The sequence below is a fragment of the Panicum virgatum genome, chromosome 9K (assembly GCF_016808335.1).
Source record: "Panicum virgatum strain AP13 chromosome 9K, P.virgatum_v5, whole genome shotgun sequence".
NCBI lineage: Eukaryota > Viridiplantae > Streptophyta > Magnoliopsida > Poales > Poaceae > Panicum > Panicum virgatum.
The window spans coordinates 54,235,257-54,262,257 of NC_053144.1; the positions used below are offsets into that span (position 1 = coordinate 54,235,257).

General features: G+C 52.6%; 2 protein-coding genes across 2 annotated transcripts; both read left to right on the top strand.

The window, feature by feature from the left end:
* Nucleotides 1-14,042: 14,042 nt before the first annotated feature.
* LOC120652342 (acyl carrier protein 2, mitochondrial-like) lies at nucleotides 14,043-16,309 on the top strand. The gene is made up of 2 exons (XM_039930129.1): nucleotides 14,043-14,431; nucleotides 15,912-16,309. The coding sequence occupies exons 1-2, from the start codon at nucleotides 14,210-14,212 to the stop codon at nucleotides 16,086-16,088; spliced, it is 399 nt and encodes a 132-aa protein (XP_039786063.1). The 5' UTR covers nucleotides 14,043-14,209; the 3' UTR covers nucleotides 16,089-16,309.
* A 3,193-nt stretch (nucleotides 16,310-19,502) lies between these two features.
* LOC120652343 (SNW/SKI-interacting protein A) lies at nucleotides 19,503-22,075 on the top strand. The gene is made up of 3 exons (XM_039930130.1): nucleotides 19,503-19,615; nucleotides 19,654-21,562; nucleotides 21,662-22,075. Exon 2 carries the CDS (start codon nucleotides 19,741-19,743, stop codon nucleotides 21,559-21,561), a length of 1,821 nt encoding a protein of 606 aa, XP_039786064.1. The 5' UTR covers nucleotides 19,503-19,615; nucleotides 19,654-19,740; the 3' UTR covers nucleotide 21,562; nucleotides 21,662-22,075.
* Nucleotides 22,076-27,001: the final 4,926 nt, after the last annotated feature.

Below are 27,001 nucleotides of genomic sequence, written 5' to 3' on the forward strand. Positions count from 1 at the left end.
TAACGCGCAATCAACAGTACAGTCTGGCGAAAGTCTCCTCGGGCTCTGCTGTTGCAGAGGATGAGCTCAGCCTCTGAAGCTTGGAGATCTAGCCAACGCCTGCATCCTCCCCACGGACGGCGCCAAATGGCGTGGGCTTTTGGGGGTACCCACAGCCGGGTGGCGGAACACACCCGCCTTTTCCCCGAGGGAGAGTACTCGGGGAAGTGCTAAGCTATTAGGCCGATCTAGCTTCGGGGCAAGAACGCAAGAACACACGGATTTAGAGTGGTTCGGGCCGCCGGAGCGTAATACCCTACATCCACTGTGGGGTGTATTGCACTATGAATGAATGAGTCTATCCTCTGCCCCCAAGTCTCTCTTTGGACCCCCTTTTCTCCCTCTAACGAGCGCCTCCCTTTTATAGAGCAAGGAGGGCGCGTACACAGGCGTCGGACCCCGACAGGTGGGCCCAACAAGGATGTATATTTTACTAGACAGTAGAGGTGCTACCGTGATGGAGCATCTCTTGCCGGATACCCTTCATCATCCTGTAGACTCTCTGACCGAGGGGGGGTCTTCTCCCGTCCCATCTGTGAGACGCCCGTTGAGGCAGTGTAGGTTGCGGCGTAGACTTTTGGGTCTACCGCGTAGGCGTTATGATACTTCGTCGCCGAGTTGTCGTGTCTAACTGGTGTAGCAGACTGATGTGCGTGGCGTGAGTGGCGCCAGCGGCTGTACAGTACAGCCTGGCGAAAGTCTCCTCGGGCTCTGCTGTGGCAGAGCGCTCTTAACGCCTCCCGCATTGAATGCGGTAGGTGGCCAAGTCTTCCCGAGGAAGCTTGGCAGCCGTTCGCGTATCCGCGTCTGCGGACACGTGGCGGCTCCGGACCCCCCAGGCGGGGTGTCTGTTCCCTCCCTGCCGAGGGGTCCGGATAGTATATGGTGGTCTGGGACCCCGTGGGGGGTCCGGGGGCCCCGGCCATTTTGGCCCTGAGCGCTTTCTTCTCCAGGACACGTGGTAACACCGGACCTGTCCCGAGCAGGAAGCGGGTCCGGGGCTGTTGGTCCGGTGAGATGAAGCCGGACCCCAGAGATCCGGCTGCTCAGCTCCTTAGGGCACAGTTACGGATAACTACACGAGTTTTGGCATAGCAAGAGGGGGTACCCCAGTCCTGAGGTACCGATAGTGGCCCCCGGGTCCACCTCGGGAGAGGTTCGAACCCGCAGGTGGGGCCATTATCATGACGCAATGCTGATTGCGTTGGCGTGCTCATGTTGAGAGCGGGTGCTCTGGACCCCTTCAAGGCCGTAGCACTTGTTGCCAGGTTCAGGTACAAGAGCGCTCTCCGCAGGGCGGCGAAGGTGTAGGCTTAGGGTACGGAACCGAGCTAACCGGCAGCTCGAACCTTGAACCGCCCAGGGAGCCAACACTACTTCCCCGGACCCGGCTCCAGGCGACCGTGGCGAGCGGTCTCCGCCGGAGCGGGCCACCAGAGTGAACTTGGAGCGACCGTGGCGAGCGGTCTCCGCCGGGGCGAGCCACCGGAGTGGACTTGGAGCGACCGTGGCGAGCGGTCTCCGCCGGAGCGGGCCACCGGAGTGGACTTGGAGTGAACGTGGCGAGCGGTCTCCGCCGGAGCGGGCCACCGGAGTGGACTTGGAGCGACCGTGGCGAGCGGTCTCCGCCGGAGCGGGCCACCGGAGTGGACTTGGATCGACCGTGGCGAGCGGTCTCCGCCGGAGCGGGCCATCGGAGTGGACTTGGATCGTTGCTGACGATCCCATGAATTATGTCACCGGGCCTTGCAGCAAGGTGTAGGAAACCAGGCCTTATACTAGAAAGGAGCCTGGGACCTCTAGGGACAGCAGACTCGGATACTAGGGGACTCGTAACAGGGCAGGGAAGTACGTAGGCTTAGGGTACATTACCAGGCTAAGCTACGCAGAACTTCTCTACCCCAGGATACGGGCACCACTTCTCCTGAGCAGGTCCCTAGGGGTCTGAACTGCCTTCCAGCTAGAAGGGGTGTCCCAACCTGACCACAAGCTAGCAACTCAATTTGGATTGTTGGCAACTAAAGAAAAAACTCCATGCGGGAGAAAGAAACATGCAGGTTGAACGAACAAGTGCTATTAGGTTAAAGTAAAGATAGGACTGAGAAAGCGAATCTCCTTTATTGCTTGACTCGTGGTGTACATCAGAGGTCGGGATTACGAGGGCGGACCTCTACCGCTCTGGATCACTTGCTGGTGTCGCCTGTTTGTGCGATGAAGCCAGAGATCGGGTTTACAAGGGCGGACCTTTACCACTCTGGACCACACGTAGGCACCAAATCATTACAAAGGAGAAACACACTCAATCCTATCTAGTGATAACCTACAGCCGTCGCCCCGTAAGGCGTGCACGTTGCTGGCCGTAGTGGAGCTGCCATCTTGGGGGCTCTTCTGAGTCGTTGGGGCGATGGCGCCCTGGACGTGCTTGTACAACATCATCCAGCATCACCTCGGGAGCTTGCGGGGCTCCTCCCAGCACAAGAATTGTCCTATGCTCAGATAGCATGGGAATAAATTTTTTGGCTTTGAATGGGAGTGGCCCTGCCGTTGCCAGCTGTCGCCGTCTGCCGTCGGAGGCCGGCCCGATGACCGCTCATCACGAGCTAGGTGCTCGTTTGAATGAGGACAGAGCGTGTAGAAGGGCGGTCGTTCGCCGGCTCGACCTTGGTGCTGGCGTTGGGCCCCCGCGCCTGGTGGCGGAGTCCTGTCTGCAGCAGCACCGAGAGAGACTCGGCCCTGGGGAGGGAGGAGTCGACGGTCAACTTCCCCCGGGCGACAGTGGTTGGCTCCAGGCTTCGTGTTGAGAGAAAACCTTGAGCCGACATCATGCCGCCACCGGGGAACCCTGGCGGTTTCTTGAGAGAAAATACGAGCCGACGCATAGGTGTTGTAGGGTGACGTGCAGCGGGTATCTCCGTTGCGCGCCGCCGCGCCGGCCTTGAGGTGTCGCAGTGGCGATGCATAGCATGCGCCGCCGCCGCGCGCCGCCACACCGAGGGCATCATCGTCTCGGTGCCATGGCATGCGGTGTGGGTGACGCCATGCCTCTCTTCATCTTCTCGTCGTTGTTGCAGAGGATGAGCTCAGCCTCAGAAGCTTGGAGATCTAGCCAACGCCTGCATCCTCCGCACGGACGTCGCCAAATGTCGTGGGCTTTTGGGGGTACCCACAGCCGGGTGGCGGAACGCACCCGCCTTTTCCCCGAGGGGGAGTACTCGGAGAAGTGCTAAGCTATTAGGCCGATCTAGCTTCGGGGCAAGAACGCAAGAACACACGGATTTAGAGTGGTTCGGGCCGCCGGAGCGTAATACCCTACATCCACTGTGGGGTGTATTGCACTATGAATGAATGAGTCTATCCTCTGCCCCCAAGTCTCTCTTTGGACCCCCTTTTCTCCCTATAACGGGCGCCTCCCTTTTATAGAGCAAGGAGGGCGCATACACAGGCGTCGGACCCCGACAGGTGGGCCCAACAAAGATGTATATTTTACTAGACAGTAGAGGTGCTACCGTGATGGAGCATCTCTTGACAGATACCCTTCATCATCATGTAGACTCTCTGACTGAGGGGGGGTCTTCTCCCGTCCCATCTGTGAGACGCCCGTTGAGGCAGTGTAGGTTGCGGCGTAGACTTTTGGGTCTACCGCGTAGGCGTTATGATACTTCGTCGCCGAGTTGTCGTGTCTAACTGGTGTAGCAGACTGACGTGCGTGGCGTGAGTGGCGCCAGCGGCTGTATAGTGTGTCTTGGTAACGCGCGGTCAACAGTACAGCCTGGCAAATGTCTCCTCGGGCTCTGCTGTGGCAGAGCGCTCTTAACACCTCCCGCATTGAATGCGGTAGGTGGCCAAGTCTTCCGGAGGAAGCTTGGCAGTCGTGCGCGTATCTGCGTCTGCGGACACGTGGCGGCTCCGGACCCCCCAGGCGGGGTGTCTGTTCCCTCCCTGCCGAGGGGTCCAGATAGTATATGGTGGTCCGGGACCCCGTGGGGGGTACGGGGCCCCCGGCTGTTTTGGCGCTGAGCGATTTCTTCTCCAGGACACGTGGTGACACAGGACCTGTCCCGAGCAGGAAGCGGGTCCGGGGCTGTTGGTCCGGTGAGATGAAGCCGGACCCCAGAGATCTGGCTGCTCAGCTCCTTATGGCACAGTTACGGATAACTACACGAGTTTTGACATAGCAAGAGGGGGTACCCCAGTCCTGAGGTACCGACAATGAAATGTCGTGGTGCTGCAAACCACAACCGGGTGGCGGAAGGCACCCGCCTAAGCCCAGAGGGTGTGTACTCGGGGGTTAGCTAGTCCTAGTTCGATCTCGCTCAAGAACACGATGAACACAGCGGGATTAGAGTGGTTCGGGCAGCCGGAGCGTAATACCCTACGTCCACTGTGTGTTGTATTGCCTTGCCTCGAGAGAGTCCACGAGAGCCTGTGTGTGTGTGGAGAGCCCTGTTGTGTACAGCGAGCGCCTCCCTTTTATATCTCAAGGGGGCGTATACATGGCCGTTGGGACCCCGACAGGTGGGCCCAATGATGCATTACAAGATAATGTACTGTTCATAATTATGGCGTCGCAGGCGAAGGAGATTCCTCTCCTGGATTCCATTGCCTGCTCCCGAAATCCTCCGTCCGGCGTGTCCATGTACTGTCTTGTCGGAGCGGCGCCAGGTATAGCTAGCGGCGTTGCCTGCCACGTAGCTGAACGGGTAGCATAGCTTGCGGCGTAGGAGGCATGATGGAAAAGTGCCGTGTCATCGTATCCAATTAATGCCTCAGACGGGCTCTGAGCGGGTGTGGCACAGGCGGCTGCACTGTGTACCTTGGTAATACGCGGTGCACAGTGAGGCCTGACAAAGGCTGTCCCGTGTGCCGCGGCGACAGAGCACGCCTCAACCATCTGCATTAAATGCGGTGGGTGCGCGAGCCTTCCAGAGGAAGACTTGCGCACGAGTCCACGCCCGTACCTCCGGGACACGTGGCGGCTCCGGACCCCCACGCGGTAAGGGAGGTCCGGATGGACGCAGGAGGTCCCGGACCCCTTTGGGGGGTCCGCGGCCTCGGCTGTCAGCTCGGAGTTTTCCTTCTTTAGGGACACGTGGCGTCTCCGGACCCATCCCCAGGCGGAGGACGGGTCTGGGGCCATTGGCTTGGTGAGGAAAGAGCCTGACCCGTGGGGCCTGACTACTCCGTCCTTTGCACGCAGTTACGGATAACTACGCGGGTCCTGCCTTGCCGCAGTAAGAGTGGGTATCCCTGTTACAGGGTACCGACAGTGGCCCCCGAGCCCACCTTGGGGGAGGTACGAACCCGCAGGTGGGGCCACTACTGAGATTTGGCTCTGCATAGCTTGAAGCTTCTTACTGCATGGGCCTTGACCGGCTTTGACCATCCGTCGGGTTGTTTGCTACCTTATCACATCGCAACGGCTTACTGACTCATGGCCCCCACGCACAGTGGTTAACCTAGTCACGCGCGCGACGCTCGGCATTGTTGCGGCCGGAGTAAACGGTACATTTACCACCGGCGCAGTTCCCGAAAAGCTCGGCCACGCCAGCGCTTAATACGCGCACGTCAGCTCAGCTTCCGCCACGCTTCGCGCGTGGGCGACGGTTCAGATCCCGCCTTTTCACACCTTTGTTGGTTACCTGCCCTCCCTGACAGATGGGCCTGGGCCCCCTTGTCATGGGCCGGCGGTTAACACCGGGTGCGGGCGTCGCTTGCGTTCCAGCGACGGTTCCGGGGCGCGCCGGTTGAGTCAGGCTTTATAATGGGGCAAACCGCATACCGCGGTTACTTTCCCGCATTCGCCTTCTTCCTTCCAACCTTTGCACCCCTTTGCCTTCGAGCTTTCCTTGCCCCTTGCTCCCCCACGCAGGCTGCTCCTCACCTCCACAGAGAGATGGCATCCCTTGCTCATCCCCGCCGTTTCCAGTCCGAGGAGGAGTTGAACATGGTGCGCCGCCTGCTTGGGTGGAGTGCTCAGGAGACCGGCTGGGGGGTCCGAGCAGGCTCGGTTCCCCTTGGCAACCTCCGCGCCGGGGAGTTTGTGCTATTCACCTCGCACATCTCCACCGGCGTGGGGCTGCCAATCTCTTCGTTCCTGCTGCTGCTGGAAGACTTCGGCCTCCAACTTCAGCACCTGACGCCCCACTCCCTCCTCCTGACGTCCATCTTCGTGCATTTGTGTGAGATGTTCGTGGGAGTGCGGCCCTGCATCATCCTCTTCCGCTACTTCTTCGTCCTGGTGAAGTCCGGAAGGAGCAAGGACGAAGTGGGGGGTACTACTTCCAAATTAGGAGTGACCTGCCGACGCCTTACATTCCCGGCCTTACTGGCGGGAAGTGGGAGGAGTGGCGCAAGGATTGGGTGATCGCCACCACCGAAGCCAACGAGCGCCTCGCCCTGCCGACCGAGGGACCTGCCACCGACCGTGCATCCTGGAGGGCCAAGCCGTCCTTGCAGCCGGAATTCGACTATGTGCTGGGCAAGATCAGGTCGCTGGCGGAGAGTGGCCTCACCTCGTGGCACGTGCTCGGAGATTTCCTGAAGCGCCGGATCGCCCCCCTGAAGCAGCGCCCGCGCCCTGCTTGGAGCTTCACCGGCCTCAACGACTGCAGCAGGACCCACCGCGGAGAGGGGAGCGACCTGACTCAGGAAGCCTTGGAGGTCCTGGTGCGGGCTGTGACGAGGGACGCCTTCATCCCAGAGAACCTGATCCTCGCCCAGGGTATTGTCCCCCTCTGTGAGGACTCCGCGAGGGTGGCGGTGCTGGCTACCCTGCCAACTCTTGACGACAGGGGGCTGGCCCCACGCCAGACCGGAGGCGATCCGAATCGTGGGCTTCGGATCCCTGGCGCGTCCAGGGATCAAGCTACGCTGAGCACCACGGGGTTCGGGCCTACTACGAAGGGGAAGCAGGCCGTGGCCAGTAGCACCGCCACAGCCGGTTCCAGCCAGGTGCGAGGCAGTTCCGGCACATCGTCAGGAGACGCAGGCCGGCGCAGGTTACTCAGGGGCGACGGGACCCTGGTCGCGGAGCACGCCGCGAAGCGCCAGAGGACCGCTGAGGGCGCGGGCCAGGGTAGCTCCCGGGCCGCCGGCCCTCGCGGGTCCTCCGGGGCGACTGCGCCGCCACCATCGCCGCCGAGAGATACCTCCCGCCGGCAGCAACAGCAGCAGCAGCCATGGGAGCAGCAGCAACAGCAGGAGCGGTCCCGAGTTGCGCCAGCGCCGCAGCCACGGGAGCAGCAGCAGCAGGAGGAGCAGCCCCGGGTTGCGCCCGTGCCGCAGCCACGGGAGCAGCAGCAGCAGCAGGAGCGGAGGTCGGGCCTCCGAGGACGATGGGTACCCGGCACTTCTAGGTTAGTGTTATCCTTCTCTCTTCCCTTGTGCCAGGTGCTCTGCTTTTTGCTGAAGGCTTCTCCACTTTGTTGCCAGGGCTCCTCGCCCCAGCAGTTCTTCTACCATCGCCAGCTCGTCGGCTGGTGCCCAGGCGGCCGGGACCTCTGCGACGACAGCGGGAGTGACGGCGGGAGCGGGAACCTCAGGTGCAGCGACCTCTGCTAGCCCGGTGGTGCCCGACGCGGTGGCGACGGGCGCAGCGGACGCAGCGGCAGCGGAGGCACCGGGGCTGGGCGCAGCTGCGGCCGACGCAGCGGCGGCGGAGGCGCCGGTGCTGGGCGCAGCCGCGGCCGACGCAGTGGCGGCGCTGGAGCTGGGCGCAGCCGCACCTGATACGGCGGCGGCGGGGGCGCCGGTGCTGGGAACAGCCGCTGCGGGCACAACATCTACTGAGGACCCGATGTCTGTACCGGAAGCTCCCACCTCCAGCTCCGGTCCTGTTGCAGAGAAGGAGTTGGAGGTGGTCTTTGGCAGGCAGCTCCTGCAGCTCCAACCCCCGGAGGAGGAAGAGACTCCCCTTCCCCAGGTGCTGATCTAGGTCCGGCGGTCGATAGAGGAGGCAACCTCCTCCGCAGAGGCAGCCTTCCGGCGGTAGTGGGGAGCTCTGGAGAGCGAGTGCCAGTGCCTCTCGGACTGGCACGCCCGCCTGGAAGCGCACACGAAGGCTGAAGCCTCCCGTGCTGCAGAAGCCCGGTCAAAACTTAAAGCCGACCAAGAGGCCTATCGAGCCAACCTTCTGAAGGTGTTCAACCGGGAGCTTGCAGTATCGAGCCGGGAGAAGGCTCTGGCCCAACGGGAGGAGACCTTTGCCCTGGAGGTGGTTAGCTTTGCGGCTCAGCGGTCCGATCTCGAGAGTCGGCTTGCTGCCCAGCAGTCCGAGCTTGAGACCCGCAGCCAGGGTCTCGAGATCCGCAAGCAGGAGCTGGATGAGCTCTCTGGGACCCTGGCTGGATGGCAGAAACAGCTGGAGGAGAGGGCCAGCAAGCTGGCCGTTGCCGAGGCGGAGCTGGAGGAGGACCGGAAGTCCCTCTCTAAGTGGGAGTCCCACGCCACCGGTATGGAGAAGGAACTTGGGCGCCAGCGGGACTCCCTCAAGAAGCTGAAGGAGTGGTCGGAGAAGAGGAAGGCCGAGCTCGAGGAGAGGACCCGTGAGGTGGAGGTGGCCAAGGCGGCTGTGGACTCCCAGATGCAAGAGGCAGTCCAGGAGGCGGTCCGGAAGCACCAGGAGGACCAGCGCGTGGGGGCCCAGCGGATCGCTGACTGGGCGGCCGAAGCGAGCCTAGCACTGGTGCCACTTGGAATGAGCCCAATCCAGGTGGCGGAGCCGCCAACTTCGATAGCTGACGCCCTCCCAGTGCTGAGTTCTGCTTCGGATAGGCTTCGGCATCTGGAGCCGGTCCTTGCTGGTCAGCTCGAAGCTGAGGGTCGCGAGCTGATCCGGATGGTGGCAGAGCACATCCTGACCTGCCTCCGGAGCCACGACCCGGCCATCTCGCTGATGCCCGTGGTCGATGGTCCTGTCGCGGAGACGGAGGCCGCCGCTCGGGACAGCGTGCGGGAGGTCGTCGACTTCGTTGCTGCCTACTTCAAGCGGGAGCCTGCAGACCCTTGAGCTGGGCTTTGTATCTTTGTATCTTTTGCGTTATGTAACAAACATTGTACTAGTTGAAATTTTTGAAATAGAAGAAAACTTCAACTAGCTGTTTGTCAGTTGCTGATTTGCGGTATGCAGCACCCCGGCGCCCTGGCCCCCTGGCGGATAGGTTCAGTTGTTTGCACGGACGGCGCCAAATGTCGCAGTGGCGACGCATAGCAGGCGCCGCTGCCGCGCGCCTCCGCACCGAGGGCATCGTCGTCTCGGTGCCGTGGCATGCGGCGTGGGTGACGCCATGCCTCTCTTCATCTTCTCGTCGCTGTTGCAGAGGATGAGCTCAGCCTCAGAAGCTTGGAGATCTAGCCAACACCTGCATCCTCCCCTACCTGGCGCGCCAAATGTCGTGGTGCTGCAAACCACAGCCGGGTGGCGGAAGGCACCCGCCTAAGCCCAGAGGGTGTGTACTCGGGGGTTAGCTAGTCCTAGTTCAATCTCGCTCAAGAACACGATGAACACAGCGGGATTAGAGTGGTTCGGGCCGCCGGAGCGTAATACCCTACGTCCACTGTGTGTTGTATTGCCTTGCCTCGAGAGAGTCCGCGAGAGCCTGTGTGTGTGTGGAGAGCCCTGTTGTGTACAGCGAGCGTCTCCCTTTTATATCTCAAGGGGGCGCGTACATGGTCGTTGGGACCCCGACAGGTGGGCCCAACGATGCAGTACAAGATAGTGTATTGTTCATAATTATGGCGTCGCAGGCGAAGGAGATCCCTCTCCTAGATTCCATTGCCTGCTCCCGGAATCCTCCGTCCGGCGTGTGCAGGCGCTGTCTTGTCGGAGCGGCGCCAGGCATAGCTAGCGGCGTTGCCTACCACGTAGCTGAACGGGCCGCGTAGCTTGTGGCGTAGGAGGCATGATGGAAAAGTGCCGTGCCGTCGTATCCAATTAATGCGGCAGACGGGCTCTGCGCGGGTGCGGCACAGGCGGCTGCACTGTGTACTTTGGTAATACGCGGTGCACAGTGAGGCCTGACAAAGGCTGTCCCATGTGCCGCGGCGACAGAGCACGCCTCAACCATCTGCATTAAATGCGGTGGGTGCGCGAGCCTTCCAGCAGAAGACTTGCGCACGAGTCCGCGCCCGTACCTCCGGGACACGTGGCGGCTCCGGACCCCCACGCGGTAAGGGAGGTCCGGATGGACGTAGGAGGTCCCGGACCCCTTTGGGGGGGGGGGGTCCGAGGCCTCGGCTGTCAGCTCGGAGTTTTCCTTCCTTAGGGACACGTGGCGTCTCCGGACCCATCCCCAGGCGGAGGACGGGTCCGGGGCCATTGGCTTGGTGAGGAAAGAGCCTGACCCGTGGGGCCTGGCTACTCCGTCCTTTGCGCGCAGTTACGGATAACTACGCGGGTCCTGCCTTGCCGCAGTAAGAGTGGGTATCCCTGTTACAGGGTACCGACACTCATAATCAGAAATATGTGTGCATTTATATATGCAATGTATACCTGTAAAATGAACACCACGAGCACCACCACTACCACTAGCAGCACCACCAGCACCAATACCACTACCACCAGCACCACTACCAGCATCAGCACCGTCACTATCATTATCATCATCGGCCGAGCTGCTATCCTTGGACTCTTGATACGGAGGACTACGCTCACCTTCGCCATCATCAGTCTCGGTGTCGCTGCTCACTGGTTTTGCTGTTTCTTTGCCTTTTGGACGCTTCGGGTGACCCTTCGTAGGCCCCTTCTGCAACTTACTCTTCCCTAGGTGAGTGTCACCCACATTTTACGTGTCCAATCGCTGATGGAATCATGCCCCGTAGCCTCACGTAGATCTGACACGTTTATTTGATCTCTGACAATATGGGACAGGAGAGGGATGTCGCCGTCATCATCATTCTTGTCCAGAACTGGAGCCCGGTTAGATCTACCATATTCCATCCATTCCCACACCGGATTATTCTCATCATAGAAAGAAATATGGGCCAGCTGGTCAATGAAATCACCTTCTTCACGCATCGGTGGGCCAGAGACCTCCTCAAGTCGGAGACGAAGGTTGTAGTTGACATAGACAAGCTTGTTAAGTTTCTTGTGCAACAACTGATTGCGAACCTTTGTATGCAGCAAGGCAAAAGTACTCCAATTCCGCTCGCATCCACTGGACGAACAACATTGTGAAACAAGCCTCATGGCAAGGTACTGCAGCTTTGGAGTGCTTGATCCGAACATCATCCACCAGGACGCTGCATGTGCAACCGAATATGTAAGCAATATATTTGAATAGAGAAAACAACAATGTCGTACGGAGTAACTCTTACATGAGGATGTCTTTGGGTCCATCGCCATCCGCATTGCCATTTCACTGCCATACTCACCAACCTTCTGCCGAAACACGTCAAACTCCTGCAATGCCTGCACGGCGCTCTGGATATCCGTCATGCGCTGAAATGTATCCTTGAGTCCACGAAATATTTGTTGAGTTGGATCCATCGTATATGCATACCTCGGATTTAGGACAGCAGCTGCAAAATTTAAATCACTTCAAATAAGCATCAGGTCAATAGAGTTTAAAAATAGATGACTCGTGTGTGCTTACCTGGACCCACATACATGTCTATGAACAAGTCACCACTACCAAATGTTGTTTCAATCTAGTCGCACCACCTCCTCCTTTCTGCGTACGACAATAGTTGCATCGCCATCCGGGATAAAGATTTTCATCTTGTTCCCATACAACATCTCTCCCTGCCATTGTCTATCTGCATACATGGACAACAAAAATATATCATTTAATATTCTAACTCCTAATTCATAGTGTCACAAATCATCTAATACACCTAAATCAAATCTACCTAAAACCTACTACATAGTGCAAAAAGTCATCTAATACAAATAAATCTTACCTATATTCTAAATACACCTAAGTCATACACCTAAATCCTAAAACAAATCATCTAATACTCTAAATCATGGGGGGAATCTTACCAGCCGCGGCTTACCGCCGCTCGTGGCCGGTTTACCGCCTCTCCGGGCCGGTAAACCGAGCTTCCCAGGTGGTTAACCTGTCGGGGCCGGTAGATCCGCTACCGGCCCCGCTTACCGGCGCGCCTGACCGGCTACCCGCGCGCCGCGGCCGGCTTGCCGGGGTCGAGCGTCGGACGAGGCGTCCTGGCGGCGGACCTGGCGCGAGTGAGGGGGGAGCGGACTGAGGGGGGGGGCGTCGGGGCTGAGCGTTACCCCCAGTGGGGTTAACTGGACGCTCGCGCGGCATGGGCCTTAATGGGCCGTTCGTTTTTTTCTTTTTCTTTTTTGATTTAACTTCAAATTTCCGCAAACTATACTAAATGAACGAATTTTTGAGAAAATTTGACACCATTAGATTCGTCGCACCTTGAAGTATTTTTAGGAATTTTTTGGGAATTTTTCATTTTTTGAATTCAAATTTGAATTTTGAATTTGGACCGGTTTGGTACCGGCCCAAACCGGAACCGGACCGGTTCCCACCGGTTTGGTGAACCCTGGCGGGTGCTGCTGGGTCGCAAGGAAAGCGTGTTGCCTCAAGGCAGCTTCCGTGCGCGTCGGTGACTCGCCGCACTCGGGCTATTGCCACCGGCTGCCCATCGCAGCACACGCTCTCACTCTCTCTCCTGTTGTGTTCCAACTTCCAAGCGCGTGATTTTTTTTTGAAAGCACCCAGAAGCACTGGGAGTCACATTGGAGAGTCATATAAGATTTCTGGGCGCCCCCGCTGACCGGACTCAACGCAGACGAGACTACCCGAGTAGTCTCGGAACATGCCATAACAAGGACGCACACCACCACACGCACACGCACACACACCCAGCACACACACAACCCAGGTACCCAGGTTGAGAAACGCGGAATCGATTCCTGGAATCGAACCCGCGCCGGCCGCCTGCACACCTGCGGTGCTGACCACCCGAGCTACGCTCGGTTCTCAAGCGCGTGATTTTTGACTTGTGATTTGTCCCGGAGAAAACATGTGTACTTTGTTACAGCCCGTTGTTCAGTTATACATCCTTTCGAATTTGGGTTCGGTATCATCTATGCATCACGTGGCAGTTAACTTCATCAGACCTTAAGCGCCGACAACGACAAGAGGTCGATCGAGCGAGTAAAGAAATGGACGAGGAATTTGATCAAGTGCCGGGATGAACGCAAAGCAAGCGGCTCGCACATGGAGCCATGGAGGCCGGCCCGGCGAGGCCGAGGCGCAAGTACGCAACGCAACTCGCTGTCCAATCAATCCATCCATGGATGGAGGGAACGCCCTCCATGATTGGCGGTGGCCCACCTCCCCCCGGCCGCGTAGATGATAAAGCTGCCGTTATCCTCTCTCAATTATGGCCGTGATCGCTCTGCCGGCCCCACCGGTGCCTGCAGTTGATCATGGTTTTGGTGGTAGGAAAACAACCCGTCGATTGAGTGAAAATGGGTCTCACTCAAATCAAACAGCCCACTTGCACGTCTCGATATACATCGTAGTGTTTTTAAACGAAAAAAAAGTAGTTGGAAATGAATAATAAAATTTTATATCACTAATCCATTGTGTCGCTGCATCATGCCTCTCCCTCGACGTTGTCGGCCTTTTCTAGCGAGACCAAGGAGACAATGGCCATCTCTTTTTTTAATGAAGGAATCATTTAGAGGTTGACGGAGGTGGTAAACCAATGTGTTCCTCGATCACAAAACAAGCACGAACGTGTATGTTTCCGAAAAAGAACAAGTTGATAATGGCATTGGCACCAGCACAAATCCCCTGGTATTATAATTTTTTCATTTCCTTTTTTCATTCCAAATACAATGTTTTCAAATATAATTTTCATACGCGGGCTTTAAATGAAATTCTTGTGTGAAGACAAATCAAGTCAAGAAAAGAAAAGAAAAGGAGGGACACAGGGAAGATTGTGTGAGACGGGCCGGTCATCACAAAGCTAGGCCAAGAATAAACAGGCCCATCCACACGTACGGGCCTAAAACCCGCCGCGCTCTCTCGTCTTCCAGCCGGACCTGTGAGTGGACCACCCCACCTTCGCTCCGCAGCCGCAGCACCCACCTCCTCCTCTCGCCGCCGCCACCGCAAGTACAGCGCAGCCGCGCCGCCTCCGATCCCCTTCCGAGGCTAAAGCACCAGCGCATCCCCCCCCCCACCGAATGGCGGCGGCGAGGAGTCTGATTCTGAGGCACCTCCGCTTGGCGGCGGCCCCGTCGTCAGCGGCGGCCCTCAGGCCGGCGGCCGCGCTGCAGGAGGCTCTATGGGGGCGGCGATGGATGTCTTCAGAAGAGGCGAAGGGGTCGTTCCTGGACAAAAGCGAAGTCACGGACCGCATCATCAAGGTCGTCAGGAACTTCCAGAAGATTGACGACCCCTCCAAGGTATACACAGCGCCACCCTCTCCCTAACTGGAACGAGAGGTGCCTAGTGACTGACAATCGAGACCCTGATCGTGCCCTTCTGTTTAGCATCTTGTTTTATTTGGTCGTGGAATTAGAGTTTCTCCGACTTGAGGATGCAGCCATGCAGGGGAAATGCAGCCTCAGCTGAGTGGTTAGATCTATGCGCAGTGCAATAATGATAGGCATTTCTATGTGGAGAAGTTGGATTAATCGTTCATGGTTTCAATTGGGCGTCAAAGTAACTGCAAGTTTGTGTTGTTAGTTGTGTTCATGTGTTGAGAAGTTCAAGTGGTTTATGTTGATTCGTACGGATAGTAGGTGAAATTAATCTCGCTAACCTCTGGATTCTATGTTTTATGTGAAATTGTAATGCTAGAGTAAGTGAATAACTAAATATATTAATACTTAAGATAATTATTTCCATTTGTACAGAAATGTTTCTTATCTCACACAATTTTGACATGATTCTATTGCTTTCTTGTTCTTTCCATTTTTGGGTCTTCTATCTCGCATATGCATTTATCTTTTGTGCCTTTTACAAGTCTTTTCTGTGGATAGTACGGTGAAATCCTGCCAAGCAAGCTATACGTAATTGTTACACCTGTTGCCATCACCAATCTACCGAGGCATGAGCTCACAGAAGCAATCAAGAGATGGATATAGAGGACTGAAGGAGGATGTCTCCTTTTCTGTCGAAATGTTCTGATAAGATGAGTTCTACTTGTTCGTTACACGAGCTCGGCATATAAGCGCCAGCACATAGACGCTGCCTCATGGTCCCCATTCATACCACACCACACACACGTGTAACTACTGTTACATTGCCGACATGTTGATCACGTACTTGGTCTTTACGCCTCCATAGTTGCCATAAGGTCTTCAGCCCTTACAGTAATGTTTTGCATTCCTTTTTCTTTTGTGTTCCTTAATTCCTATCAGCTGATGTTATGGTGGTTAGTAATTAGGAGCTAAACTAATCTTTCTGAGATCTTCTCTGTATTTTCTGCAATTCATTTGTATTTTGGAATTTGAAACATGCATTTTAGACAAACACTATAGTTCAGAAATGGGTGCTCTATGTTTATCAGCCAGTTCTCTATGCATGATAACTGCAGGGGTGGCAAGAATGATTGAGAACTGAAAACCATTCATAATAGCTCTATACTTGTTCTGTCAGCAATCTAGTTTGCTGTTTGTTATAGTATGTAGTAATGTGAAATGGACCAATAAAACATATGCACGGAATAAAAGGAATTGTTCAGGTTCGAGGTGTTTAGCTGCCAACTAGCAAGTTCTCACCTTGAGTCAGCATCTTATGCCTGTTTATTTTGTTTCACTCATTCGTAAGCTCTATTAAGTGAATGCTGTCAGGACATTAGAGTTTAGTTACCTATTTTCATGTGCAAGCTTAAATGGCTGATGCCAAAGCCTGAGTCAGTTTCTTGCAAATGACTTGTAGGTGACACCAGATGCCCATTTCAAGAATGATCTTGGCCTAGATAGCTTGGATACAGTGGAGGTTGTCATGGCCCTGGAAGAGGAATTTGGATTCGAGATACCTGACAACGAAGCTGACAAAATCGACTCCGTCAAAGTTGCAGTTGAGTTCATTGCCTCACACCCTCAAGCAAAATGATCAGGCAAATTGCCTTCTGTAGTCTTTAAGGTTTTTATGAAGAAGAGTTTGGCTTAATGATGAGCACTGTTGTGACCGTTTCACCATTGTACTGTTTGACACGATCCTTTCTGGAACGTTTTCTGTTACTGTGGGTTATTCTGCACTAAATAATGATATTTAGTCCTGAGAAGGAACTTGGATGGCGCTTTCGCCTCTCACCAAAGATATAGTTTCGTTTGCTTGTATGGGGATTCCTATGAAGTACTTCTGAACAGTAGAGCTCATGTAGTTCTCAGTTTGCACTGAAACTGAGATATATATGTATTAGTGACAACATATATGCTATTACGCTAATCCCTTTTGAAGTTGCATTTACACCAGAAAGAACTACAACCATCAGATCCAGTCCAGCATACTGAGCATTGTCTCTAGCAGCCTAAGCGTTCTTCACAGCATTACAACTCAACAAGCAATCATGTTAGGGCTGTAAGTGTTTGCAGTTTACTTGGTACAAATCAAGGAGCAATGCACGCATGTAGTGCTTGAAAGCTGCCATGGTTACTGTATGATTCGTGTCTTAAAAACAAGCTCGTTCCTGTGGTGGCGCGAGAGAACACTGGGCGGGCATGAACACCAAGATAGTTTTGCTCCATTACTATTTGGCCAGCAACTGGATGCATTGTCTTCACTGCCACCGTGGCCGCCTGCTGCTGTCCACGGCGATGAAAGCAACGAGGAGAGTCCTGACCGTTTCCCGGTGGCCGCGCCGCGGCCTTGGCCGTGCGGCAAGAGCTACTACCCTCAGTCCGCGGCAAGAAAACGCCGGTGCCGGCCCCGCGGCGCACCGTCGTTGGCTGAGCACTGGCGCCTAGCGGCATGGGCGCCGGTGCGAAGACCATGTCGTTCCTCACGCCCGCCATGGCGTGCCAGCGAGGCACGGGTGGTGCCGGCGAGTTCAATGGCGGCGCTGGCAGTGGCACCGCCGCCCTTCTTCGCACGTTATTGCCGCGCGGGCCGGTGAGGACGATGCCTGTTCCACCCAACCCACGTGCTGCATTGGCATGTGGGCGGCGGCTGGATGCTATATTTGGGTCGCTGCCACCGAGGACGACGGGGAGGCGCGCCGCAAGGTCCTCGACGACGTCAAGGAGCTGCTGCTCGGCGGGGTCGACGATGATGCCAATGTCCTCGAGGATCTCCGGTGGCAGCAGGCGGTGGACGTCGTCGAGCTCCGGCATGCTCGTGTGGCAGTAGTCAGCCATTGCAAAACCGATCGACCTGCGGTAAAAATGGTCGAGACAGACGACCGATCGACCGATCTGTGTGGAGCTTTTCCACGGCGCGCTCTTGCAGGTAAGAGCTTGGAAAAGGTAGCGTTTGGAGCTTGCTCGCGGGAGGAAGAAGAGAGAAGCTTTGAGCTTTGGAAATGGATCGGAGGGGGTAGAGCGATGGTTTTATAGAGGAGTCACGAAAGACCAGGTAATGTAGGAATGTCTCTAGCTGTCCGCCTTTCTTTCGGCGCGTTGCTTAATTTTGTGCATTACATGTTTAATTTCTTGTGTGTTGCAATGACGACATGTTTTGTATGCATTCTAAACCAAACGTGGATCCGTAACCATGCGGCATAGAAGCTGTAAAAGTGGCTATATTAGAATTACAGCATATTTGATTTTTTTTTTCTGGTACCTTTATGAGGTTTTGTTTAATTTTGTGTGGTTTTTCCTCTTTATGTTTGTCAATAAAAAAGTGTGTTGTATGTTTTCCAAAAGAAATATTGATCATATGTCTGTTGCCTTAGATCCTTTTCCTCTCCTAGGATACTACATTAGACGGCCTGGCATTTGTGAAATACGCATGTGCGCGTGGCCGTGAAATACTGGCTTTATTTTCCTTTTTTTCATTTGATTTGTTGAGTTTCTATAAAGCACAAAACATGTTTGTATTCCTCCTGTAATCTAATTCTTATTCTTAGGGCGATTTTTTTCAAAAAGCAATAATTCCCCAAAATTGTAAGTGGAGCGACAAAAGCAACAAGATGTGATTTATTGTGTTGTGTTGTGTGGTTATGTTTTCATTTATTTTTTAAAGGAAATCCGAAATAGATGTTTTGCAATTTGTAGTACAAAACTTGCTTTTCGAGCACTTCAAAATCAGACTGTCCGAGAAACAGAGCACTAGTAATAAAAATGACGGTTCTGTATCAAATTTCAAAGGAATTTGAGCGATGTGATAGGTGTTTTATTCACATTTATAAAGTGCATATGTTGCCACCAAAGGCTTGAATTAGCTCATTTTCCATGGACAAATATATACATCCCCGGTTGTAAATACGTGTCACTTTGGATTCCTGCTGGTCAAACTTTTTAATAAAAAGAACTAGGAAGACTGACAATGCAAGATTAGTGCTATTACATTAATCGTGAATGGTTTTTTGTTTCCATAACATGTACTTACATTTTAGATTATTCAGTTTTGTTGAAGCTGCTAGTCAAATAAAGTTTAACCATAAGAGCATGTCAGTGTCCCTATATAAGTATTATATTCGAATATTTAATAAATTAACTAGGGGGAGAAAGAGAGAGCTAGGCGAGCAATTTAACTATCATTTACGGGTATTTTTTTCATGAATTTCAGATACTCATGTCCTAAAATTATCCATCCATACGGGAGCACATGTTAGATAGATTAGCGATATAAGTTTCAAAAAATGGATCTACTCCTCACCAGGCTGCCGGTGCTAAATCAGCTCTATAAAAAGTTACGAGCTAGTTGTAAAGGTAAAATGCTCATGAGACTTCCATGGGTAAGCAAATTATTCCCGCAATGCAATAGCCCAGAGGACCTAACAGAAACATACACGAGACTCCTCGCACAAACATGCATGGAGAAATAATACGAAAATGCTATGTTACCTTGTATTCCTTTGAAATTATACTACACACTAAGGCCTGTTTGGATCTACTCAGTTAATACTAGCTAGCTAATTTTAGTCATAATTGATCCAAATGGACCAGATAATGCCCATCTGGCTGTAGCCGCGCCAGATACTAACAATCTATCTAGCTGCTCCTTTTTTTTAATAAGATGTATTAAACCGCTATATCCATCCTGTGGATATATACAGCCTAGCCGCTCCTACCCAGCTAATCCCTGCTTATTATAAATTGACAGCAAACTGAAATAGCCATGGGCTTCAACAAATATTACCCACATCTGTTTTTGTGTTGGCGTAGCAGTAATACACTTAAAGTAAAGGTGAAATAGACAAATTACCACTCCAGCTAAAAAATCAACCAGCTGGCTGGTGGATCCAAACATACCAACTGATGGTTAGCTAGTTAATATTATTGGCACGTATGATATGCAAACCAACATCTTCTAATATTTTAGCCCCACTAATAAAAAGTTCTAACCATTAGCCCTAGATTGATACAAGTTGACTCAAAAGGATCTGTGATAGCATGTAGTTGTGTCAATTTTGAGCTCTTCAACGTTATCTCAGTTGCTCCGTCATCATTAGTTCCGTTCTTGAATCCGGGCACTCGCTTTCCCCAAAATTAGAATCAAACCCTAGCTCGTCCTCCTCCCCGATTCCCCCCATCCCCACCAGCCGACTCGCCGGAACCCTAGCTAGGCTTAGATCCACCGTGTCGCGCGCGCGGCCGCCGCCATGGCGACCCTAAAGGATCTCCTCCCGGCGCCCAAGACGTCGGCGTCCACCTTCTACGACCACAGCAGCGACCCCTGGTTCAAGGAGCGGTACGGCGGGGAGTCGGCGCAGGCGTCGGCCGCATCGAGGCCCGCGGGCGCCGCCAGGACCATCCCTCCGTACGGGAAGCGGGCGGGGTTCGTGCCGCGCCGGCCGGAGGACTTTGGGGATGGCGGCGCCTTCCCGGAGATCCATGTCGCGCAGTATCCTCTCGGCATGGGCCGCCGCGACGACAAGGGCGGGTCCAAGATCCTCGCGCTCACCGTCGATGCGCACGGGAGCGTCGCCTTCGACGCCGTCGTCAAGCAGGGCGAGAACGCCGGCAAGATCGTCTACTCCAAGCACAGCGACCTCGTGCCGAAGATCGCCACGTCCGATTCGCAGGCGCCGGACGACGACGAGGAGGAGCAGAAGCAGATCGAGGAGTCCACAGAGCGGACGAAGGCTGCCTTGGAGAAGGTCGTCAACGTCCGCCTCTCAGCTGCTCAGCCCAAGAATGTGCCGACACATGATTCTGAGTCCAAGTTTATTAAGTATAAGCCGTCACAGCAATCAGCGGCCTTCAATTCAGGTGCCAAGGAGAGGATCATTCGGATGTCGGAGATGGCAGTGGATCCTCTTGAGCCGCCGAAGTTCAAGCACAAGCGTGTGCCCCGGGCATCTGGGTCGCCACCTGTGCCGGTGATGCACTCGCCACCGCGGCCAGTTACAGTGAAGGATCAGCAGGATTGGAAGATCCCACCGTGCATTTCTAACTGGAAAAATCCAAAGGGTTACACGATTCCACTTGATAAGAGGTTGGCGGCTGATGGAAGAGGGCTACAGGAGGTGCAAATTAATGACAACTTTGCAAAGCTTTCTGAAGCATTGTATGTGGCAGAACAGAAGGCGAGGGAGGCAGTACAGATGCGCTCCAAGGTCCAGAGGGAACTGATGCTGAAGGAGAAGGAGAGAAAGGAGCAAGAACTGAGGGCTCTTGCACAGAAGGCTCGCATGGAGAGGACTGGTGGCCCACCCGCGCCATCAGCTGTGCCTGCTGGTGGTGGCAGGGGAGCAGTTGATGCTATCGATGAAGATATGGATATGGAGCAACCACCTGAACCGCGTGAGCAGCGCAGGGAGAGTAGAGAAGAGAGGGAAGCGAGGATTGAGCGTGATAGAATCCGTGAGGAGCGCAAACGTGAGAGGGAGAGAGAGAGGAGGCTGGAAGCCAAGGATGCTGCAATGGGCAAGAAGAGTAAGATCACAAGAGACAGGGATCGTGACATCAGTGAGAAGATTGCTCTGGGTATGGCAAGCACTGGTGGTGCCAAAGGTGGTGAGGTCATGTATGACCAGCGGCTGTTCAACCAGGACAAGGGGATGGACTCCGGGTTTGCCACGGATGATCAGTACAACATCTACTCTAAGGGGCTCTTCACAGCGCAGTCTACGATGTCTACATTGTACAGACCTAAGAAGGACGGTGATTCTGATGTGTATGGTGATGCGGATGAACAGTTGGAGAAGGTTATGAAGACTGAGAGGTTCAAGCCTGACAAGGCTTTTACTGGTGCTTCTGAGAGGACTGGCAAGCGAGACAGGCCTGTGGAGTTCGATAAGCAGGAGGAGAATGATCCCTTCGGTCTGGATCAGTTCTTGACTGAGGTGAAGAAGGGAAAGAAAGCTGTGGAGAAAATCGGAGGCGGAGGCACCATGAAGGCGAGTGGTGGGTCCTCAATGAGGGATGATTATGATGGAGGATCTGGGAGGTCCCGCATTAATTTTGAAAGGGGGCGTTGAGGTATTTGCTCTTCAAGATATCTTTGCTAGTTTTTGATGCTTTATCTTTTGTTCTGACTATTGTTGACATGTCATTCTAATGCTCGATTTTGCTTCTTAGGTCCATGGGGATTACACAAAGGAGGATGTTGGTGGTGAAGCTTGAGAGGCCTGCTGAGGGAGATGAGGCCGTGGTTGGCCAGGAGGCTGCAGCAGCTGAGTAGGATAGTTTTGATCACTTTTTTTTTTCCATTAATATATTTGAAGGATATATGCGCTGTTACCTTTCTGTCTGAGAACTAGGGTGGCTTTATCTTGGCGATCTGGTAGTTCATGTCTGGAAACAAGTCATTCGTTTGTGGTTATTTGGATCGCAAGTTCTGGTGTCATCTACGTGGTGTTTAGCTTATTACCTGAGGTTTAGTTTGGTGATTTCTGTCCATGCTAGGTTCTGTGTGGTGAATGCCTTAATCATGTTTGAGAGATGGATTGTGCTGTTGAGCGCTGAGATGCTCGATATGCCTATTGACTGTTAGCTGGTACCGGTCATACGTTTACTTTTCTATCGATGATAGACAGTCGGCTCGGCCATTGTACGAATGTATCTATGTGCAGGTGCAGCTGACTCCCGTGATTTCGAGCTAGCCTGGATAGAAGGGATGATGCTCGTCTTCATTCGTGGCAGTGTGCCGGATTCCATTCCATGCGATCTGATCTTAGTAAAGCATATCCCAGATTTGTTTTCCAAGTTTCAATTCATGTGACAACAAAACAATAAAATTACAAATGTATTGACCATGAATTTGGATTAGAGGTACAATTCAATTCATCTGTTTCAATTCCATGAACAGCAAAAGTTAGTTAAAAAAGCAGTGAGGGAGCCTACAGTAGGACACTGCGAGAAAGTTCAGCCTGATGTCGCAGGGGAAGCACATAAGGCAACTTTAGTGTTTGGAATAGATGGTAGTGCTAAGATGAAGGGGTTGTTTGGATGCCGACCATAAAAAGCCACGCCACGCATGTGGCAGAGTGTGGCTCGCCATAGTTGGTGGCGGAGGAATCGCTTGCCTCACTCTGTGGCGAGAAAACAGACTGTGGTAGCGAGAATACAGTGTGCAGGTTCTGTGGCTGCCTAGCATGAATGTTCAACCAAACAACTCCCAAAAACGTGTGGTGAGCCACACTCCGCCACACCTGTGGCGTGGCGAAGTGTGGTAGCAAACCAAACACGCCTGAAGTCATGTCACAGGTGCTAGCTTAGTAAAAATTTTCAAGGTATTGCACCTTTGCATCCTCAATTGTAGAATCCACCAAACGTCATTTCCTCTCTCCTCGCCACTCACACCTTTTGCACACATGCAGCTACGTACTATTTCTTTATTCAAAGCATCGGGTGCCCAAGTAAGCCAAAGGTGTTGAAGGTGCTAGCCTAGCACATACGCTCCAATATATTGCACCAGAGAATTTTTTCTCTCTCTCATCTCTAACACCACCTTAGTGCACATTTGAGTTGCGTGAGGGCAAAATGTTCAAGAACAGAAGTGAATTAATTTACATCCACAAGATCATCCGCGGTGCTTGTTGTTCCTGTTGCCACATTCCACTTTAGTGATATGAGCAGCCCCTTGAGGCCTCGAAGTTGGCCACAAGTATTTCTAAACTGCATAACTGTATTTCACTTGCTTTCTAAAATCGGTTAGCTTCACCCTCCGCCACTGGGGTGGTGGGTGATGGCGAAGGCCCTATGTGTATTAGTGGTTGTGATGTCCTCACGACTATCAAAAACTGAATAATCCATATGTCTGAATAAGTTTTAGTTGAAACCCGAACAGAATAAATTCCAACCAATCACACACGAAGAGACCAGAGGAGATGCCGTCCAGCGTTCATTAATAAGCGGAGAGAGTTTACAAGCGTCAGCGTCGCCGGTTATAACTTCCTTCCCAGGCAGGTTGCTGGAAAGGCCCAACACATACAGCTGAGGTTGGATCAACTAGAGAGCCGAGATCCTTTACTCCGGCAAACACCCACAACCGAGAGTCCTCAAGAGTCACAACAAAACGAGTAACCAGAACCTCCTCGTGTCTAAAAGTTCTGTTATTGCGCTCGTTCCATAATTGCCGAAGTGTGAGCAGAATCAGAGAGCCAAGCCCCTTCCTTTGCTGGTGTGCAGAATGGAATAGCTGACAGAACCATATGATTGGAGACCCAAATCCGCTAGCCAGCTGGTGGGAGAAAGTGAGGGGCAATGAGTCCAAGTCGCTATATGAATCCAGACTTGTTTGGAAAAGGGTCATTCAGCCACCAAATGCAAAGCCGTTTCCAAATTCCATTCACAAAGGGGGCAAAAATAAGAGTTTGGCCAACCGCGTTGCAAAAGCCTGTCAACCATCCATAACCTGTTTTGCAAGAGAAGCCAGGTGAAGAACTTGCACTTGGAAGGGCCTAAGGTTTCCAGATATTGGTGGCAACAGGCGATTTCACCATTCCTTCTAGCTGAAGCTCATAGGCAGATTTGGCCGAATAAAAGCCTGACGAGGTTGGCAGCCAAATGATCTGGTCTTGGTCAGGTACATCCAGATTTAAGTGTTGTGCATCAATTTGTACCCAGAGATTGAAGAAGCCGGTTAGCAGCTCGGCGGTAAGGTTATGGCAAATATCCTTGATCCATCAATCGTTTGCCAGCGCGTCCACAACCTTTCTGTTTCAGAGCAAGCTTAATAAGAGGCTTATATTACTATTATTATATAGGGAATATATTAGATACAAACTAACACCTTCGTGCAAACTATGCAAATTTCAATCTAGGCCACCGAATCAACATCCAAGGAGCATGGGGTTGGATAATTTTACACTTAACCGCCCACCCTAATCACACTTTTGCAAATCCCCCCTCACACTCCCCCTACGCACCCCCTTGGATGTGGATGCGGTGGTCCAGATTGAAATTTACACGGTTTGCACGGAGGAGTTGGTTTGCACCTGATATGTTCCCTGTTATATATATATATAGCCTGCCCACACATTAACAACCATGCATCCTACGTGGAAGAGATTATGGAAAGAGAAGGGGAGGGGCACTTATATGCAATGCTCCAAGACAAATGAAGAAAAAGATAGAGAGGAAAAAGAAAGATAAAGGCAACACATTTTTCACACAACTTATTTGTAGACATTGTCGTTTTCTATCGCTTAGATAGATAGAAGTGGCAAAAATAAGACACAAATAGGGCGTCAGAAATTGAACTAATTCTTGTGAAATGCCTGCGCGATTCCTGTGAAATTCATGGGCCCAAAGCCTGCGAATAGCAACAAGCATGGCATACGCAGGCATTCAGATCAGACAACCCTTGACAATCACCGCCGGGAAAACCGTTACCCCAGCACCATTGCCCGCACCAGCTGTCGCAATCAACCTGCGCCTCCACAACTATCACCGGAGCAACATCTGCATAGGAATGGCATGTACGTAACAGCAACGGGAACGTTGCATGCTGATAGAGGTTAGCCATCACTGCCCTTGGACGGGTAAACTATAGAAAATAAAAAGATTCATCATTGCTAGCTATACGCCTATACATCCAAGCAAGTAGTTTTGGTGTACGAAAATAATTAATTTCATAGATTTTTCATCACAGCACTACAATCACGGCTGTTTTATTATTTCTGTAACATGTACTTGTAAACAAAATTTAGATAGGATATATTGCAAATGTATGGAATATATACGTACCAATCACCAAAGGCAAGAGCAGGAGGAAGGCAACTGCGAAAATCTTGTATGAAGGCTCCATTGTTACTTCTCTTACGGAAAAAATTAATCCCTCGGTCTCCGATAACAAAAACGTAAGGAGCAAAGTGCTATCTTATATAGATGAGAATACAGCACAGGCCCGAGATGGGATCCTAGATCCACAGGCAGTTGACTTCAACAGTCCTATTGATTTACTAGTTGATCTGGCAGGGCAGTAGTTGGCTTCAATAATCCTATAAACTGGGAAGATTAATTACAAAAGCCTGCCAGATCTATACTCCTAGATTAATAGGATTATTTTTGTACGCTTATCTGAGCGTATATTTTTGTACGCTGTGATGTGATCCTTTTTTCATCGCCGGCCGAGCAGGATCTGGTCGTTGTGGGAACAATTATCAACTTGTTTGCTGCAGTTTCAGGTCTTCATATCAACCCCAGCAAATGTGCTATAACTCCTATTCAGTGCAATTTGTTGGAGACGGCCTCACTGATGAAGTCCCTGCCAGGGGACCTGCAAGCATTCCCAATTCGCTACCTGGGTTTACCGCTGACCATTCGCAAGCCAAAGAAGTGTGATCTTCAGCATTTAGTTGACAAGGTTGCTGCGGGTTTGCCGACCTGGAAAGCGGGGCTGATGACCAAGGCGAGGCGTGCAGTTCTAGTGAAGACTAAGATGTCATCAATCCCAGTGTACACGGCCATTGCAATCTCAATTTCACCTTGGGTTTTGAAATGCATTGACAAACGCCGTCGTGCCTTTCTTTGGAAGGGTACTGACTCGGTGTCAGGTGGACACTGTGCCCTTGCTTGGCCTAAGGTCTGTTGCCCTCCAGACCTAGGCGGGCTCGAGATACCGGACCTGCAAATACAAGGATATGCACTTCGCATGCGCTGGCTTTGGGCCAAGCGAACCGACCCCAATCGGCCGTGGTCAGCTCTGCCTGATAGAACAGAGAGCATCGTCCTTGATATGTTCAATGTTTCCATCTCGGTACAAATTGGCAATGGTCAGCGTTCCTATTTTTGGACTGACCGTTGGCTACAAGGTTGTGGCATCGAAGAGCTTGCGCCGGCTCTTCTGGCGGTTGTCCGGCCAAGAGCCCAACAACAGAGAACTGTGGCTCAAGGCTTGCTAAACAGAGCTTGGGTAAGGGACATCACTGGTGCTCTCACCGTCCAAGTGATTGTTGAGTATCTGCATATTTGGAACCTGGTTGAGGGTCAAGTTATCAATGCCCTTGCTGAGGACAGGTTCATTTGGAAGTGGACAGCTGACCAATGCTTCACCACAGCCTCAGCATATAGAGCTTTCTTCATCGGCCAACATCCAATTCCTGGAGCGAAGTTGCTCGCTACCTCTTTTCAACCGGTTGTAAACTCTCTCCCTCCTCTTAATGAAATATGTGCTTAGTCACGGTCGCGAAAAAAAATCGTCCCAGTTTAGATACTCCCTCTGGTTTCAGAATAGCCCATAGTTAAATATTAGCTTTGACCACAAACAAAAGTTTAGGTGTCGATTTGAAAATGTGAAAATAGTACGAGTAGATTCGTCTTGAAATATGGTTTTAGTTATTACGCCTTATAAATATTCAAAAAATAGTTGTTAAAATTGTACGTCAATGGTTATACAGTGACAATGTGCAAAACGACTTTCTTTAGTTTAGGGGATTGTTTGACCATTTATGATGGAGTGCCGACCTTCCAGAA